The sequence below is a fragment of the Herpailurus yagouaroundi genome, unplaced genomic scaffold (genome assembly GCF_014898765.1).
Source record: "Herpailurus yagouaroundi ecotype Mexico unplaced genomic scaffold, PumYag 184, whole genome shotgun sequence".
Taxonomy (NCBI): domain Eukaryota; kingdom Metazoa; phylum Chordata; class Mammalia; order Carnivora; family Felidae; genus Herpailurus; species Herpailurus yagouaroundi.
The window spans coordinates 1,469,261-1,483,318 of record NW_024412415.1 but is presented as its reverse complement, the minus strand read 5'-3'; the positions used below and the strand labels follow the sequence as shown (position 1 = coordinate 1,483,318).

At 42.2% G+C, this 14,058-nt stretch overlaps 1 protein-coding gene across 6 annotated transcripts in view; it reads right to left on the bottom strand.

The window, feature by feature from the left end:
* FMN1 (formin 1) overlaps positions 1-14,058 on the bottom strand; it is a 435,508-nt gene that overhangs the window by 201,742 nt on the left and 219,708 nt on the right. For all 6 annotated transcript variants that reach the window (XM_040492211.1, XM_040492210.1, XM_040492209.1 and 3 more), the window contains one exon: positions 3,086-3,858. In XM_040492211.1, the coding sequence (XP_040348145.1) occupies positions 3,086-3,858 (773 nt within the window). The remainder of the gene's footprint in view (positions 1-3,085; positions 3,859-14,058) is intronic.

Below are 14,058 nucleotides of genomic sequence, written 5' to 3'. Positions count from 1 at the left end.
TGGTGTGATGCATAAGGGCAATTGTTCAGACCCATCCATTGGCCGCCCCCCCCCCCCATTCACCTCTCATCCCTGCACCTGTACTGCTTGGCCCCAGCTCCAAAGACTGTGAGCCCACACTAGTACGACTAGTGTTGCAACTCACTTCTATTCTAGAGTAAACTGGCTTTGACAGCTTGCACGCTTTATCACCATTTACTACACATTGTTTCTGTGGGAAAAGGCATTTCCAATAATGAATAGAAGAATTTTGGATTACTACCTCTCAGTGAGTTGGGAGCAATTGGCATTTGGTGGAGGAGTAACAAGGACTCACTCACAATAGACCATCTCATCTGCTATAATGATCAACTCCTTTCTCATCACTGAACGTAAAATTCTAGCTCAAAAGAAGAGGAAGAGGGAAGGAGGAGGAGGAAGAGGAGGTAGGAAGAAATATTGGGGAGGAGGGAAATGGTGGAGGAGGAGGGAGAAGTGGAGGAAGAAGGTGAAGATACTCACAAGGAAGACCAAAAGTGAGTGCCCTGGAGTGCCAGGGTGGCTCAGTCGGTTGAGTGACCGAGTCGTGGTTTCGGCTCAGGTCATGATCTCATGGTTCATGAGTTCGAGCCCCATGTTGGGCTCTGCGCTGGCATCATGCAGCCTGCTTGGGATTCTCTCTCTCTTTCCCTCTCTCTCTTTCTCTCTCTGCCCCTCCCCCACTCGAGCTCTCTCTGCCTCTCAAAATAAATAAAAATTAAAAATTAAAAAAAAAATCAGTTCAGGTGAGCAGTGAAAAGCAATCTAGGTCGATGAGAGACAGTGCACACACAATGGAGAAAAATCGTATTTTACTTCCAGTTCCCCAGAAGACCAAGGCTAAAATTTGTCATGCACACATTATGCAAAGTGCTTACCCTTCTGGTTGTACAAAATATTCAAAATACCATTTCTTCTCTTTGTAACAAACATACCCCAAACAATTTTAGTTTTGGACACGAATAAAACACTACACAGAATCTTTACAGCCTTTTAGTTTAAAAGAAGTACACATGCTCTGAGGGTACAAAATCACTTTGAGGGACCCATGATCAGAGAGACTAAATGTGTGGAACAGCAGGAAGCGGCCGTGATACTGTCTTCATGTAGAAAAGTTAGTACATTCACCTACTTTTCATTTGGCTCAACAATGAAGCCCTAAACTTACAGTAAAACTAATAAGAGCTTGAGTATTGAATTGCTTTCTTTCTCAAAATGGCCAACTACATAAGGAGGGAAACCGTAACGATTCTCTCCAGCATGACTTTGTCCTATGTTGAACAGTGGGCAAAGGGCCCATATCCCAGTGGTACTGTGAGACCACCGCTGCGGTCTAGGATGTTGGTTGCTGATGAAGTCTTGAGGGGAATGGAGTGGAGATAGGCTCGTGAGGCAGGTGTGGAACAGTTCCATGTGCTGTCACAACACACTACCCCACGGCTGACAGGTGGGATTCATCACCCTGGAATGTCTGTCCATTAATTTGAGAACATTAATAAGGGAACAGCACTCAAAATAAATATTCTGGGAAACATTTCTTAGGAAATGTCCTCTGAGTCTTGAATGGGACAGAAGGAATAATGATAGTACTTTAGGTAATCGTTAGGAGCCACTTCAGGATCTCTCTCTCTCTCTCTCTCTCTCTCTCTCTCTTTTTAACCATTCAATTAGGAAGTAATAAAGTATCAGCATTTAAAAAAAAAGTATCAGGATTTCCCACACATAAACTCTTGGTCCTTATTCTTTGGTTAGAGGAAAGGGGCCAATATAAGGCACATAATCAACTTAGTTCACCACATGCTTAGTTTTAAGTCACTCCCCACTCCTCCCTGCAGTGATTTCCAGTTGCTTTATAATTGTGAATTTCACAGTATTTTGTTTAATATCCTGCCTTCCGCAGAAAAATGTTACATAAATTGAAAGATTCACCATCACCCACCGATTTGGGGAATAAGTTCAAATATTTATGTTTAAAAATATGTTTTCTGGGGTGCCTGGGTGGCGCAGTCGGTTAAGCGTCCGACTTCAGCCAGGTCACGATCTCGCGGTCCGTGAGTTCGAGCCCCCCGCGTCAGGTTCTGGGCTGATGGCTCAGAGCCTGCAGCCTGTTTCCGATTCTGTATCTCCCTCTCTCTCTGCCCCTCCCCCGTTCGTGCTCTGTCTCTGTCCCAAAAATAAATAAAACGTTGAAAAAAAAAATTAAAAAAATAAAAAAAAATAAAAATATGTTTTCTATTTGTTGTCCTTTACAAACAAATTAATTTCAAATCTAGACATTGGTTAATCAAGCAGCAGCTCAACACCTCTCTCATTGTCCTCTTGACAGACTCTGAAAGGAGGCAGAAGAAATTCAATCCAAATATGTCCGTATGGAAGTTTCCAAGCAACCTGTCTTGCTGCCTTACAGAACCCAGCTTAACAAGCTATACAAATGGAAGATGTGTCACACTGGCACTTTCTCTGAAGGGCAACAAGGTAGAAGATGGGAGGGCATTTGGCAGTTAGGGGGATGAGAGTTCAAGCAGAGGTTTTATATTTTAGGATGCCCTTCTGACCTAAAGAGCTAATGACTCAGTTGTGTCTGGTTCTTCTAATAAAACCTGAAAAATTACACGTACCTGTTAAATATCCAGATCATAAGGTTGCTGATACCATCTAAAGACAAGACAGATATTCTAAACATCTTCGGTGAACCTGCAGTATAGGTTCGGGCTCAGTGTCTTTATGATTACTTGCTAGTTGTAGGGATGTTGGAGAAGGCTCTAACTTACACCAGAGCTCTTCTCTAAGAAGAGTCTGTCAAATGGAAGCTTTATCTTACAGAAGGATCTGAAATTGCACGCACTGTTTCTCCCAGCATCAGTCTGTAGAGAACACAGATAAGACCTGGTGGAGACAGACATTCTCCCCCTCAAACACTGCAACCTTGTTAATCCAAGGTATTCACTACAAACCACATTTGAGAATGGAATATAGTACACAGATATCCAACTGGTAAGGATAAAATGTCACTTGTGCAAAATCCTGGGAATTCACAAGCTGAGAATGGGCCAGGGGTTGGGCTTACCTTTTATCACTTATTTGGATTCTAGTCCAGTATAAAGGCTTCATGGGGCAACTCGGCTCAATGGCTGGCTTCCGAGGACATTGGCTAGAAGAAGGGCCAACTCCAAAGAAGAGTCCAGGAGGAGGTGGGGGTGCAAGTCCTGGGGGTGTTGGAGCAGGAGGAGGCCCCCCACTGTTGGGCAGAGCAGGGGAGTTGGGAAGTGGTGGCGGAGGGGGAGGGGGAGGAGGTCCGGCACTTGGAGGCAGAGGAGGCGGTGGGGGTGGAGGAGGTCCGGCACTTACAGGTGGGGGTGGAGGTACGGGTGGCAAAGCTGCAACTCCCGGAGGGAGGGGGGGGGGGGGAGGGGGAGGGGGAGGGATGGCTGCTGGAAGGGGTGGGGCGGGAGGGGGAGGCGATGCCTTTGGCTGAGGTGGTGAGATGCCTTCCACAGACTGAAGTGGTACATGAACGTCTTTGTTGTCATTTGGGGGAGACAGCTGGCTTAAAGAGGAGATATTCAGCTTTTTGGGTATTATCTGGTTACTTCTGATGGTCTTGCCTTCACCTTCGCAGGGTTTGAGGAAAGTCTCTCTGTCTGTCTGGATGCACACATTTCTGTAGGTCTTTGGAGGGTGGTCGTCATCGGTGGAGACACACGCGTCTCTCATCTCCTCACATCCTCCTCGCCACCGGTGTTCTATCTCATGTTTGAGATTTTCAATGGTTTCTTCTAGCCTTGCTGTAACCGCTGCATGCTCCCCACGGATATGAAATGCCTGAAGTTCAAACTGAGCCTGTAGAGATATGAATGGGAAAGAAAGTAAAGATTTTAGAAAAATCAAATATAGCAGAAATAAAAAAAAATTCAGTACCATCCCTGTGCCACCATAGCCCAGGCCACATCAACACAGGGAAACACAGAGACATTCTCTTCAGAATCCAACAGGGTATAAATTTCCCTTTATGAATTCTCCAAAGACTTAGACAGTTGGAGTAGAAGCGTAATTGCAGCCAATCTGATCTCATGGGAATAACTGCCATGGATTAAGGCTTAAAGTAAAACTATCCCCTAAGAACTTTCACCCATTTTTAATATCAAAGGCAAAACAAACTCTTCGTAAAGATTTGAACATGCTTGAATATATCTTTGATTATTTTCAGTTTGGAAAAAGAACACTGTAAGAAAAAAAGAGAGTTCCTTCTGGCTGTGTACCTTAGAGACACATAGTCTCTAAGTCATAGTCTCCCTTAGAACACCTCTTCTATGCCATTTCTGGGCCAACACAGCAGAAACAAAAGGTGTGAGAAGAAGCTGTAACACATGTGTATTTTTTTAGAAGTTTCCATATCACAGCTGTCTCTGATCAGTATCTGTGTCTGTTTCATAATCTTTCATAATATAGTAATAAACAAGCTATACAAATGTACAGAAAATGAGAATATTAAGATTTGCTGTTTTTCCCTTCTACATACCAACATTTTAAACTGCATTTTATAAGACTCTCAGGTGTTTAACGGTTATCTTTTCAGTTACTTCAGCACCTCGAGTCGGTGGTTTTACACTTAGTAGCACAGAGCCGGCAAGCTCTCGGTCATCAGCTAGTCTGTTTCCCAGCCTTCAAAGTCATTTAGCCTACTATGGTTAAAGGGGAAGCACTCAAATTTATGATGTTATTAGGGTTTCCAGAATCCAGTTTTACAGTAATTAAATATTTCTGGTGAACTTAGTTAATGTCTGCCTTTCTCATCGGATTATAAACTCCATGAGGTGGATCTGCCCCCCCATCTCTGTATCCCAGCAGCTGACGTGACAAGCACATAATATGGACGAGATGGGTAGGTAAAAACCACTGTGATGCTTCTACCCGGTCATTATCCTATGGACCTTCCTTATGGCCTAACAAAACCCTCTCCACTGTGATTTCAGCCCACAAACTGTACACAAGCATAGATCCCTTTTGCATGGAAAAGGTAAAGAAATATGTTTAATGACCTCACCAGGGAAGGTAAAGACATATGAAGATTCTCCACATTAAGATACCTTTTAACTATATTTTTACTAGCTCGTTTCCCTCATGAACCAACCCCCAAATAACCATGGTCAGTAGAACTAGAGGCAAGGTTTTTCTAAAGTTGGGTTTCTCACATGTGGACATGGCAGCCTGATGCAACTCTCAACAAACTGGCGAAATCCAGACACTGTCTATTTCTTGTACAGCACAGGGGGCTAGGCGCCTGAGCTCTGGATTCGTACTACCTGGTCTGCATCCCAGCTCAGCCACTTGTTAGCTTTGTGACCTCAGGCAGGGAACTTTGTGTCTTCAAGCCTGAGTTTCCCCAAATGAGGAGGATTGTGAGTCATCTCTAGGGTTTTGAGAAAGCTATAGAACATTTGAATAAATGTTACTATTAGGTACTGCTGCTAATGACAATATTAGAATAAAAGACCAACAGATTTATAGTCATTCTTCAAAATTTCCAAATAAGGCCACCTTTGTGGAGTGACGGGCGCAAAACCAGGAAAAGCTTAAGCAAGTCTAGATAAACAAGGTACGACAAATACAAAAGTTTACCCAAAATTTCAGGAGTTCTGCTACCAAATACCTGAAAGTAATTTCAAGCTTCATTCAACGATGTGATCAAGATAATCTGTTTCAACATCCTACCTGTCCCATTGCCCTCTCCCTCCCCTGCCCACCTCTAATACATCCCAGCCCTGAGTTCCGCGGAATCGCTTACCAACATTTCAACTTCATTATAGCGACTAGTTCAGTTCTGCCACATCACACTAACTCTTGGTGGTTGTTCCCAACTAACCTTCCAAGAAGGTTGAGAGTCAAATGACATTGATGAACCAATCATTTTACTCAGTCTTCAACTTCTTAATAATAGAAGCAAGTTGCAAAGACATGTTCCACAGAGAAACTTTCCTTTTATCATGTGACTGAGCTGTGTCTGCAGCAATCACCTTGGTCCCTTCCATCCAACAGCAATCACCTTGCCCCCTTCCACCCTCTTAACCAATGATCCCTAGACTGCTGAGGCTGATGTATGTGCCTATGTATTGTTTTGGTGGTTCTGTAACACATGTGCTTAGTGCAGTGGGGAGAGCACAAATTGGGCAGGTTATTTAACCTCTCTGGACCTCAGTTTTCTCATAAGTAAAATGGGGATACTAACAGATTCTACCTCATAAGGCAGCTGAGAAGAAGATGAGTTAATGTATATAAAACAGCCCATAGAGGAGTGTTTGGAGCATAGTAGGTACCACATAAGTTTGCTACATTATTGTCTCTTTCATGCCTGACAGATTCCAGAGGCTACACCACCTTGCTTTCCCCTCTCAGCAGGCTCCCGGCAGCATGCTTTATCCATCTAAAGCAAAAATGAAGATAGTTCCTTTAATCCCTTCTAGCTGTTGCCCTTTCTTTCTCACCGTCTCCTCTTCACAGCAGAATTTTGGCGGAAAAGAGCCACAACTCTCTCGATATATTTTCTCATCCACTCCCCTTTCATCCAATTACATTTGGCTCCTGCCTTCCTGACCCCCCAACTTACTGAAACCCTGTGATTTGAGCGTTACATTTGGTCAGCACGTTTCAGTGATCCTGCCCTCTAGGCTGCATTGTTAAAGTTGACTGTGCCTGTACCTTGAAATTCTCCCCGCTTCCCTGAACTTTTTTTTTCTTTTTCTTTTATTTATTTTGAGAGAGATAAAGGGGGGGGGGGGGGGGGGAGAGGGAGTGGAAGGGGCAGAGAGAGAGAGAGGGAAAGAGAGAATCCCAAGCAGGCTCCATGCTGTCAGCACATAGCCTAATAAGGGGCTCAATCTCACAAATCGTGAGATCGTGACCTGAGCTGAAACCAAGAGTTGAACCCTTAATTGACTGAGACACCCAGGCACCCTTCCCTGAACTTCTGATACACTTTCTCTACCCCTTTTCCTCCCCTCTCTCAGCCCTTTCCAGTCAAACTGTGGATGCCATTCATCCCTTAAATGTGGTCTCCAGGCATCTTCCTTGCCATTTTATCCTCACACTACACAATCTCTCTGCACCATCTTGTGTACTGATATGGTAAGCAACACTCACTTACTGTATATACTGTAATTTCCAAAGTGGTACCTTACCACTTAATTCCAACCATCCTCCTGACTGGTCTACCTGCTTAATTAATCAGCCACCTCAAATTCAACATGTGTGAAAAGGAATTCATCACTGCCAAACCTCAGTTTGTTCTTCCTCTGAAATTCTTTCTTGCAGTTAATGGCATCGCCATCTTCCCAGTCATCACGTTCAGAAACCTGGATGTTACACTGGATTCCTTGCTTTCCCTTGCTCTTTCCTAACATATTACTTATGAACAAACTTCACTAATTTCTCTGATTCATTCCCTTCCTTCCATCCCCGCTACCTCAACTTTTCATTGGGTCCTCTTTATCTGGACAATGGCAACAGCCACCTAACTAATTATCCTGACTTCAGTTTTACCCTACTGGTTCCAGGAGATTTTTTCAATAAATGCAGATTTTTATTCCTTAATATCTCTTCAATAATTGGCCAATATTTAACAGACTAACACTGAAACATGAACTGAAGTCTCCATTGACTGGTTTTCTGTCTACTTTCTGCAGTTTGGGCTCCTGCCTCTTCCCCATATATTCCCTGGATTTCACTCTTATACAGCACTGTCCCTCTCTCAGGACCATGTTCTTTCTGGGCCTTTGCAAATGCTGTCTTCTCTCAATACCCCTCCTCTCCTGCAAATGCCCAAAGGGGACAGATTATTAAGCATAGATTCCATGAATGGTTTCCTCACAATCTGTGTTCACTGACTGAAAGAATTCCCAAATAACAAAGACATACTGGATTTCCATGTACTCCATACCAACATGCTGGGATTATAATAAGAAACCCTGTGACCAGTAAAATTCAAAAGGCCCAAACAGACTACTTATCTTTGCCCTTCCCTATTCACAACCCCTTTTGATCATTCTGATTTTGTCTTGGTGGCACTCAGGAACTTAGCATGGCACAGCAATTCAAAATGATTAGGTACTAAGTACCTCATTCATTCTCTATCTGTCCATATCCTACCAATTATTTCAAGGTGTGCCTGGCTCTATTACAAGGGAAATATCTCAAGTCCACACATACTATGCATTGAGTCTTTGGCAAAGCTAGGTTTTAACTCTGTTTTCCACCCTACTTCTTCTTTGCACGTGGAAACCATGTGCTATTTCCTCACCTTTATCTACGGCCAGTGATTTGCTAGTGGTTTGGTGAATCAAACACAGACAGGAGAACTTTCTATAGAATAATCATGTACTCCTTCCTGGACAACGTTTGCCTAAGATCCCTGGGAATCTTTATGAAATGTCAAACCCAGTTCCTTATAGCCAAAACTACAGATGAGGCTGGGTCAAGGGAACACAGTGTTTTTGAGCCCTGGTGAGTTTCTTTTCCAGGCTCCTTTACTTTCACATTAAACCGGATGCTTGTACACAGGAGACAAAATCGTTATAAAACTTCTATTTATTCTTAGCTAAATGATCCTCAGGACACATGAAGCACTAAGGGTTTCCCTCTCCCTGACCTTCCCTGCTAAAAAAATCTGCTGTTTTTCTGCCTTCATCCCAGTATATCATTTGAAAGCAGACAGGTGCTGAGGTTTGACATCTTTCCAGTCTTCCCCAAGCTCTATCTACCAGAGGCCATCCATGTTTTATCCATCTTCCTTTACTCATAACTTGATTGATTCTACTGCTTTCATTTTTAATTGCATCCTCTTCCCACTTGCAATAGCCTATTAATCTGTATCTGTGTCCCTCCCTCTAAGGAAGATTCAAATTCATAATCCTTAAGAGAGCAATCACAATTAAACCATTCTGTTTTAATCATCCTTTTCCTTACTGAAACTACTTTTATCTGTCTAATGTAGTGCTTCTCAGCCTGTTCTGCATTAGAAACACCAAGAGAACTCTCGGGGTGCCTGGGTGGCTCAATTGGTTAAGTGTCCGACTCCTGATTTCAGCTCAGGTCATGACCTCACAGCCCATGAGGTCGAGCCCCACATCGGGCTCTGTGCTGGCAGGGTGGAAGGAGCCTGCTTGGGATCCCCCCCTCCTTCTCTTTTTTGCCCCTCCCCTGCTCACTGTCTCTTCAAAAATAAATAAGCTTTAAAAACAAAAGAAGAAAAAGGAACACCTAGACAACTCTTTAAAAAAAACAAAAACAAAAAAAAAAAAAAAACACTGATGGGCAGAAGCATCATCAGAGATCTGAGATGGTACCCTTGCACCCATACCCTTAAAGCTCCCCGAGGGATTACAAAGGGCGTCCAGAATTGCAATCAACAGCAACTGTCCTTAATCTGTACTGTGCTCCAAGCACAGCTGAGACAGTATGATACCACAGTATCAGCGCATTCTTTTTGGCAATGACTTTTCCTTGGGTCATTTCAAAATTGCAAAGGAAAACACGTGTTATTTGAAAAAGCCCCTTCCTGATTCTGATATGTCCCCATAGGAGAATACCCCTTCATTATCTATATTGAAAATAGTTATTTTACACAGCAGATAAGTCTACATTCTTTCCATGACACCTCATGACCCTAAAACCTTGCTTTTGCTAACTTTTCCAGAGACTTCTCTATATTTTACCTGTGCTGCACCCCTACAGATTCAAGCATACATTCAACCCTCACAGTTTTATGCTTTTGCACATGCTATCTGCACTACTTAAAACACCTTTTCTCTCCATTTTCACCTAGTGAAAATCCCAAAGGAAAATTCAGTCCAGTTCAGCTGAAGGCTTAAACTTTTCTTGATCTTTCTTGACAAAAATTTTTCTTTGACTTTGTTGCCAAAGAGCTTGCTAGGTTCACATGACATTTTAGTTATTTATGTTTATCTTCTTTGTAAATCTAAAAGCTCCAGGCAATTGGGGACCATGCCTCATTCATGCTTGAACTTCCAGAACATTGCACATTGCTTGGCTAGTTAGTGATCCATAAATGCTTATTGAATTGAATTATTTCTTTAGTCTTAAATATTAAGACTTCCTTGTGCCTCTTTATTACCCACCCAACTAGACTTGTTGCTTCAAAAAAAATTTTAAAGAGAGACACATGTGGCCACTTCCTCTCTGACAGTCCAACGCGTAGCACAAACTATGAGATTTTAGAGTTGGTATCCCCTACAAAATTCAAATACAACATTTAGGGGTTTTGTTTTTTGTTTTTTGTTTTTTAAGTCTGGGTATTTCTAAAAGTTGACACTGATCTAATTTTAATGATTCAAAATCTTGTAGATTAGTGTGCTTTTCACAATAAGCATAAAGGCTGTTCCCATAAACATAATAAAACATCCAGTAGAATTGAACCTCATTTGTGATTTTAATCTGATTAGGGATTGGACTCTACGCAACTCCCCCAGCCTCCTCAGGGGCTGGTCCTTCCTTCCCCTACCAAATCCTCATTATTTTTTAATATCCTTCACATTACCACTGCTCAGAGATACCATCGAAGGAACACACTGTACTGAAACCCAAGCAACGGAAGGAGACGTTTGCTTGTCTGGTCCCCACAAACATGTCTGTCAAAAAAGAACGCGGCAAAGTGCCTGCTGATGAAAGACATTGTGATGGTGCCAAGCAATGTGGAAAAATCATCTGTTAGCATTTTGTTATTACGAACAATCTCTCCCAGCGGTGCTGCCAGCGCCAGTCAAAATTCAGGTTATCTGCTGTACAACTTGAGTAAGTCAACCTTTTCCAGGGACTCTTCCAAATTCTACATCCTAGGCTGGGGAAATCTAGGCAATTCCCAGGGACTGCACAGAAGCACAATGAAGCGTCACCAGAAAAGTGCAGTCTGAGCAGACAAAAGGAAAGAAAATGGGGCTCGAGAACATCAAGCACCTCAAAGGGATGGAATTCAGGCCTTGCAGATGCTCACATAAGGTGAGAAGACAGTGGTTCTATGGCTTTGGATGTGGGCATCGTGGCTTTTCTGTTTTGTTTTTGAAGGCTGCACAGAAACTTCAATAATTCCCTGTGTGATGGACGTACACTTGTTACTATAAAAACAAGTCTCTACTAATAAAAAGAACGGCACTGGGCTTGATAAAATTCCCAAAAGTTAACAAGAGCTGGTTTGAATTAACTATTATCTATATATTTTTTGTTGTTGTTATCAGAAATAAATCACATCATGTTACAACTAAGAGGCCATCTCAGGGACACTCAGAAATATGAGGCACATCTGATACATCAATGTAATTAGAACTTGCTAGGAGGAATAAATAAAGAAAGTGGGCAGGAAACAGAGTAAAGAGCAATCAGAAGATAAAATAGCACTTAAGTTGACTTGGGAGTTAAACCCAACACATGCAAAGGCTATAGAGCACCAAGTTAAATTATTCACGTGTCAAAATGGTGCTATCTCCAGTAACTATCTGCCATGCTGATGTTCAGTCAAGAGAGTGAGGGAAAAGAAACCAACATAAAATAAGTGAGCTAGACACCATGCGAGGTGCCTTAATTTAATCCTTGCAACTCTGTAGGGCAGACATTCTGGCTGATGTAATAACTTCTATAAGATCCCACACCTGGGAAATGGTGACAGCCCAAAATTCACGTTCTTTCCATTTTGCCATTTCGAATTGATAGCAGCTAAACAACAGTATTTCATAACAGATGTTTCAAACTGAAGAATAGCTGACACACAATGTTAGTTTCAGGTGCACAACACAGTGATCCAACAACACTACTTGTGTCATGCTCGCCACAAGTGTAGAGCTACTGTCTGTCACCATACAATGCTGACTACCATACCACTGACTATATTCCCTGTGCTATACCTTTCACCTGACTTATTTATTCCATAACTGGAGGCATGTACCTCCCACTCCCCTTCACCCATTTTACCCATCCCCCCCAAACCATTTCCCTCTGGTAACTACCACTGTGTTCTCTATATTTATGAGTTTGGGTTTTTTTGTTTTTCAGATTTTACACGTAAGTAAAATCATATGGTATTTGTCTTTCGCAGACTTATTTCACTTAGCATAATACTCTCAAGGCCCATCCGTGTTGTCAAAAATGGCAAGACCTAGGGGGCGCCTGGGTGGCTCAGTCGGTTAAGCGTCCAACTTCGGCTCAGGTCACGATCTCACGGTCTGTGAGTTCGAGCCCCGCGTCGGGCTCTGGGCTGATGGCTCAGAGCCTGGAGCCTGCTTCCGATTCTGTGTCTCCCTCTCTCTCTGCCCCTCCCCCGTTCATGCTCTCTGTCTCAAAAATAAATAAACGTTAAAAAAAATAATAAATTTAAAAAAATAAATAAATAAAAATGGCAAGACCTAGTTCTCTTTCTGTGGCTGTGTGTGTATATACATATATACACGTACACACCCCACATCTTCTTTATCCATTCATCTGTTGATAGACACTTGGGCTGCCTCCATATCTTGGCTATTATAAATAATGCTGCAATAAATATAGGAACATATCTACCTTTTGAAGTTAGTGGGGGTTCTTTCTGGTATTTCTATTTTTAATTTTTTTCCACATCCTCACGAACACTTGTTATTTGTTGTGTTTTTGATCCTAGTCATTCCGACTGGTGTGAGGTGATATTTTATTGTGGTATTCATTTGCATTTCCCTGCTGACTAGTGATGTCAAGGAACTTTTCACGTGTCTGCTGGCCATCTGTATGTCTTCTTTGGAGAAATGTCTATTCAGGTCTTCTGCCCATTATTAAGTCAGACTATTTGGTGGGGGGGGGGTGTGGTTGGTGTTCTATTATAGAAGTTCTCTTTAAAAAAAAAAAAGTTTATTTATTTTTGAGAGAGAGAGCATGAGCAGGGGAGAGGCAGAGAGAGAGAGAATCCCAAGCAGGCCCTATATCATCAGCACGGAGCCCGATGCAAGGCTAGAAGTCATTAACTGCTAGATCATGACCTGAGCCAAAATCAAGAGTCGGATACTTAACCAACTGAGCCACCCAGGCACCCCTGTTTAAGTTCTTTATACATTTTTTCTGTTAACCCCTTATTGTATACATCATTTCAAAATATCTTCTCCAATTCAGGAGGCTGCCTTTTCTTTTTGCTGATAGTTTCTTTCACTGTGCAGAAGCTGTTTATTTAGGTGTAGTCCCAATGATTTATTTTTGCTTTTGTTCCTCTTGCCTGAGGAGATATACCTAGAAAAATGCTAAGACCAATCTCTAAGAAATTATTGTCTGTGTTTTCTTTAACGGGTTTCACATTTGGGTCTTTCATCCATTTTGAATTTACTTCTGGGTATGCTATAAGAAATCGGTCCATTACATTAATTCATGACTAACACCATTACATACTATCTATGACTTATAATGCATTTGTATTATATTACGTCTGAAATCATGGCAACAACCTGTGTCAAGGCAACAAGAGGGGCACAGAGACTTTAAGTAAATTGCCAACAAGATAGATTCAAATGCACACTGTTTCACTCCAGAGCTTTTTTCACCTTATTCTAGATCCTCAGTTATTAATAATCCTTCCTGTTCAATATTCTGAAATTAGAATTCCAGTACAAAGCTAGAGATAATTTCTGATAAAAGATGTTTTCTTTAAAAAATTGGCCCTCCACGGGGTGCCTGGGTGGCTCAGTCTAGGTTAAGCATTGGTCATTCAGCTCAGGTCATGATCTCTCAGTTTATGGGTTAGAGCCCTGCGTCAGGCTCTGTGCTGACAGCTCAGAGCCTGGAGCCTGCTTCAGATTCTATGTCTCCTTCTCTCTCTGCCCCTCCCCCGCTCAAGCTCTGTCTCTCAAAAATAAATAAATATTAAAATATTGGCCCTCCATCCTTTGGGAAAAGAACTGGAGTCACTGAGTAAATAATAAATCTAAAGTTTTTGATTCCTAGGTAAGTAGAGAGGAAAGTACTGTCCAAGGTTCAAAAGATCTGGATTCTGCTCCTGGTTATCTCAGTCATTAGCTACTTTTA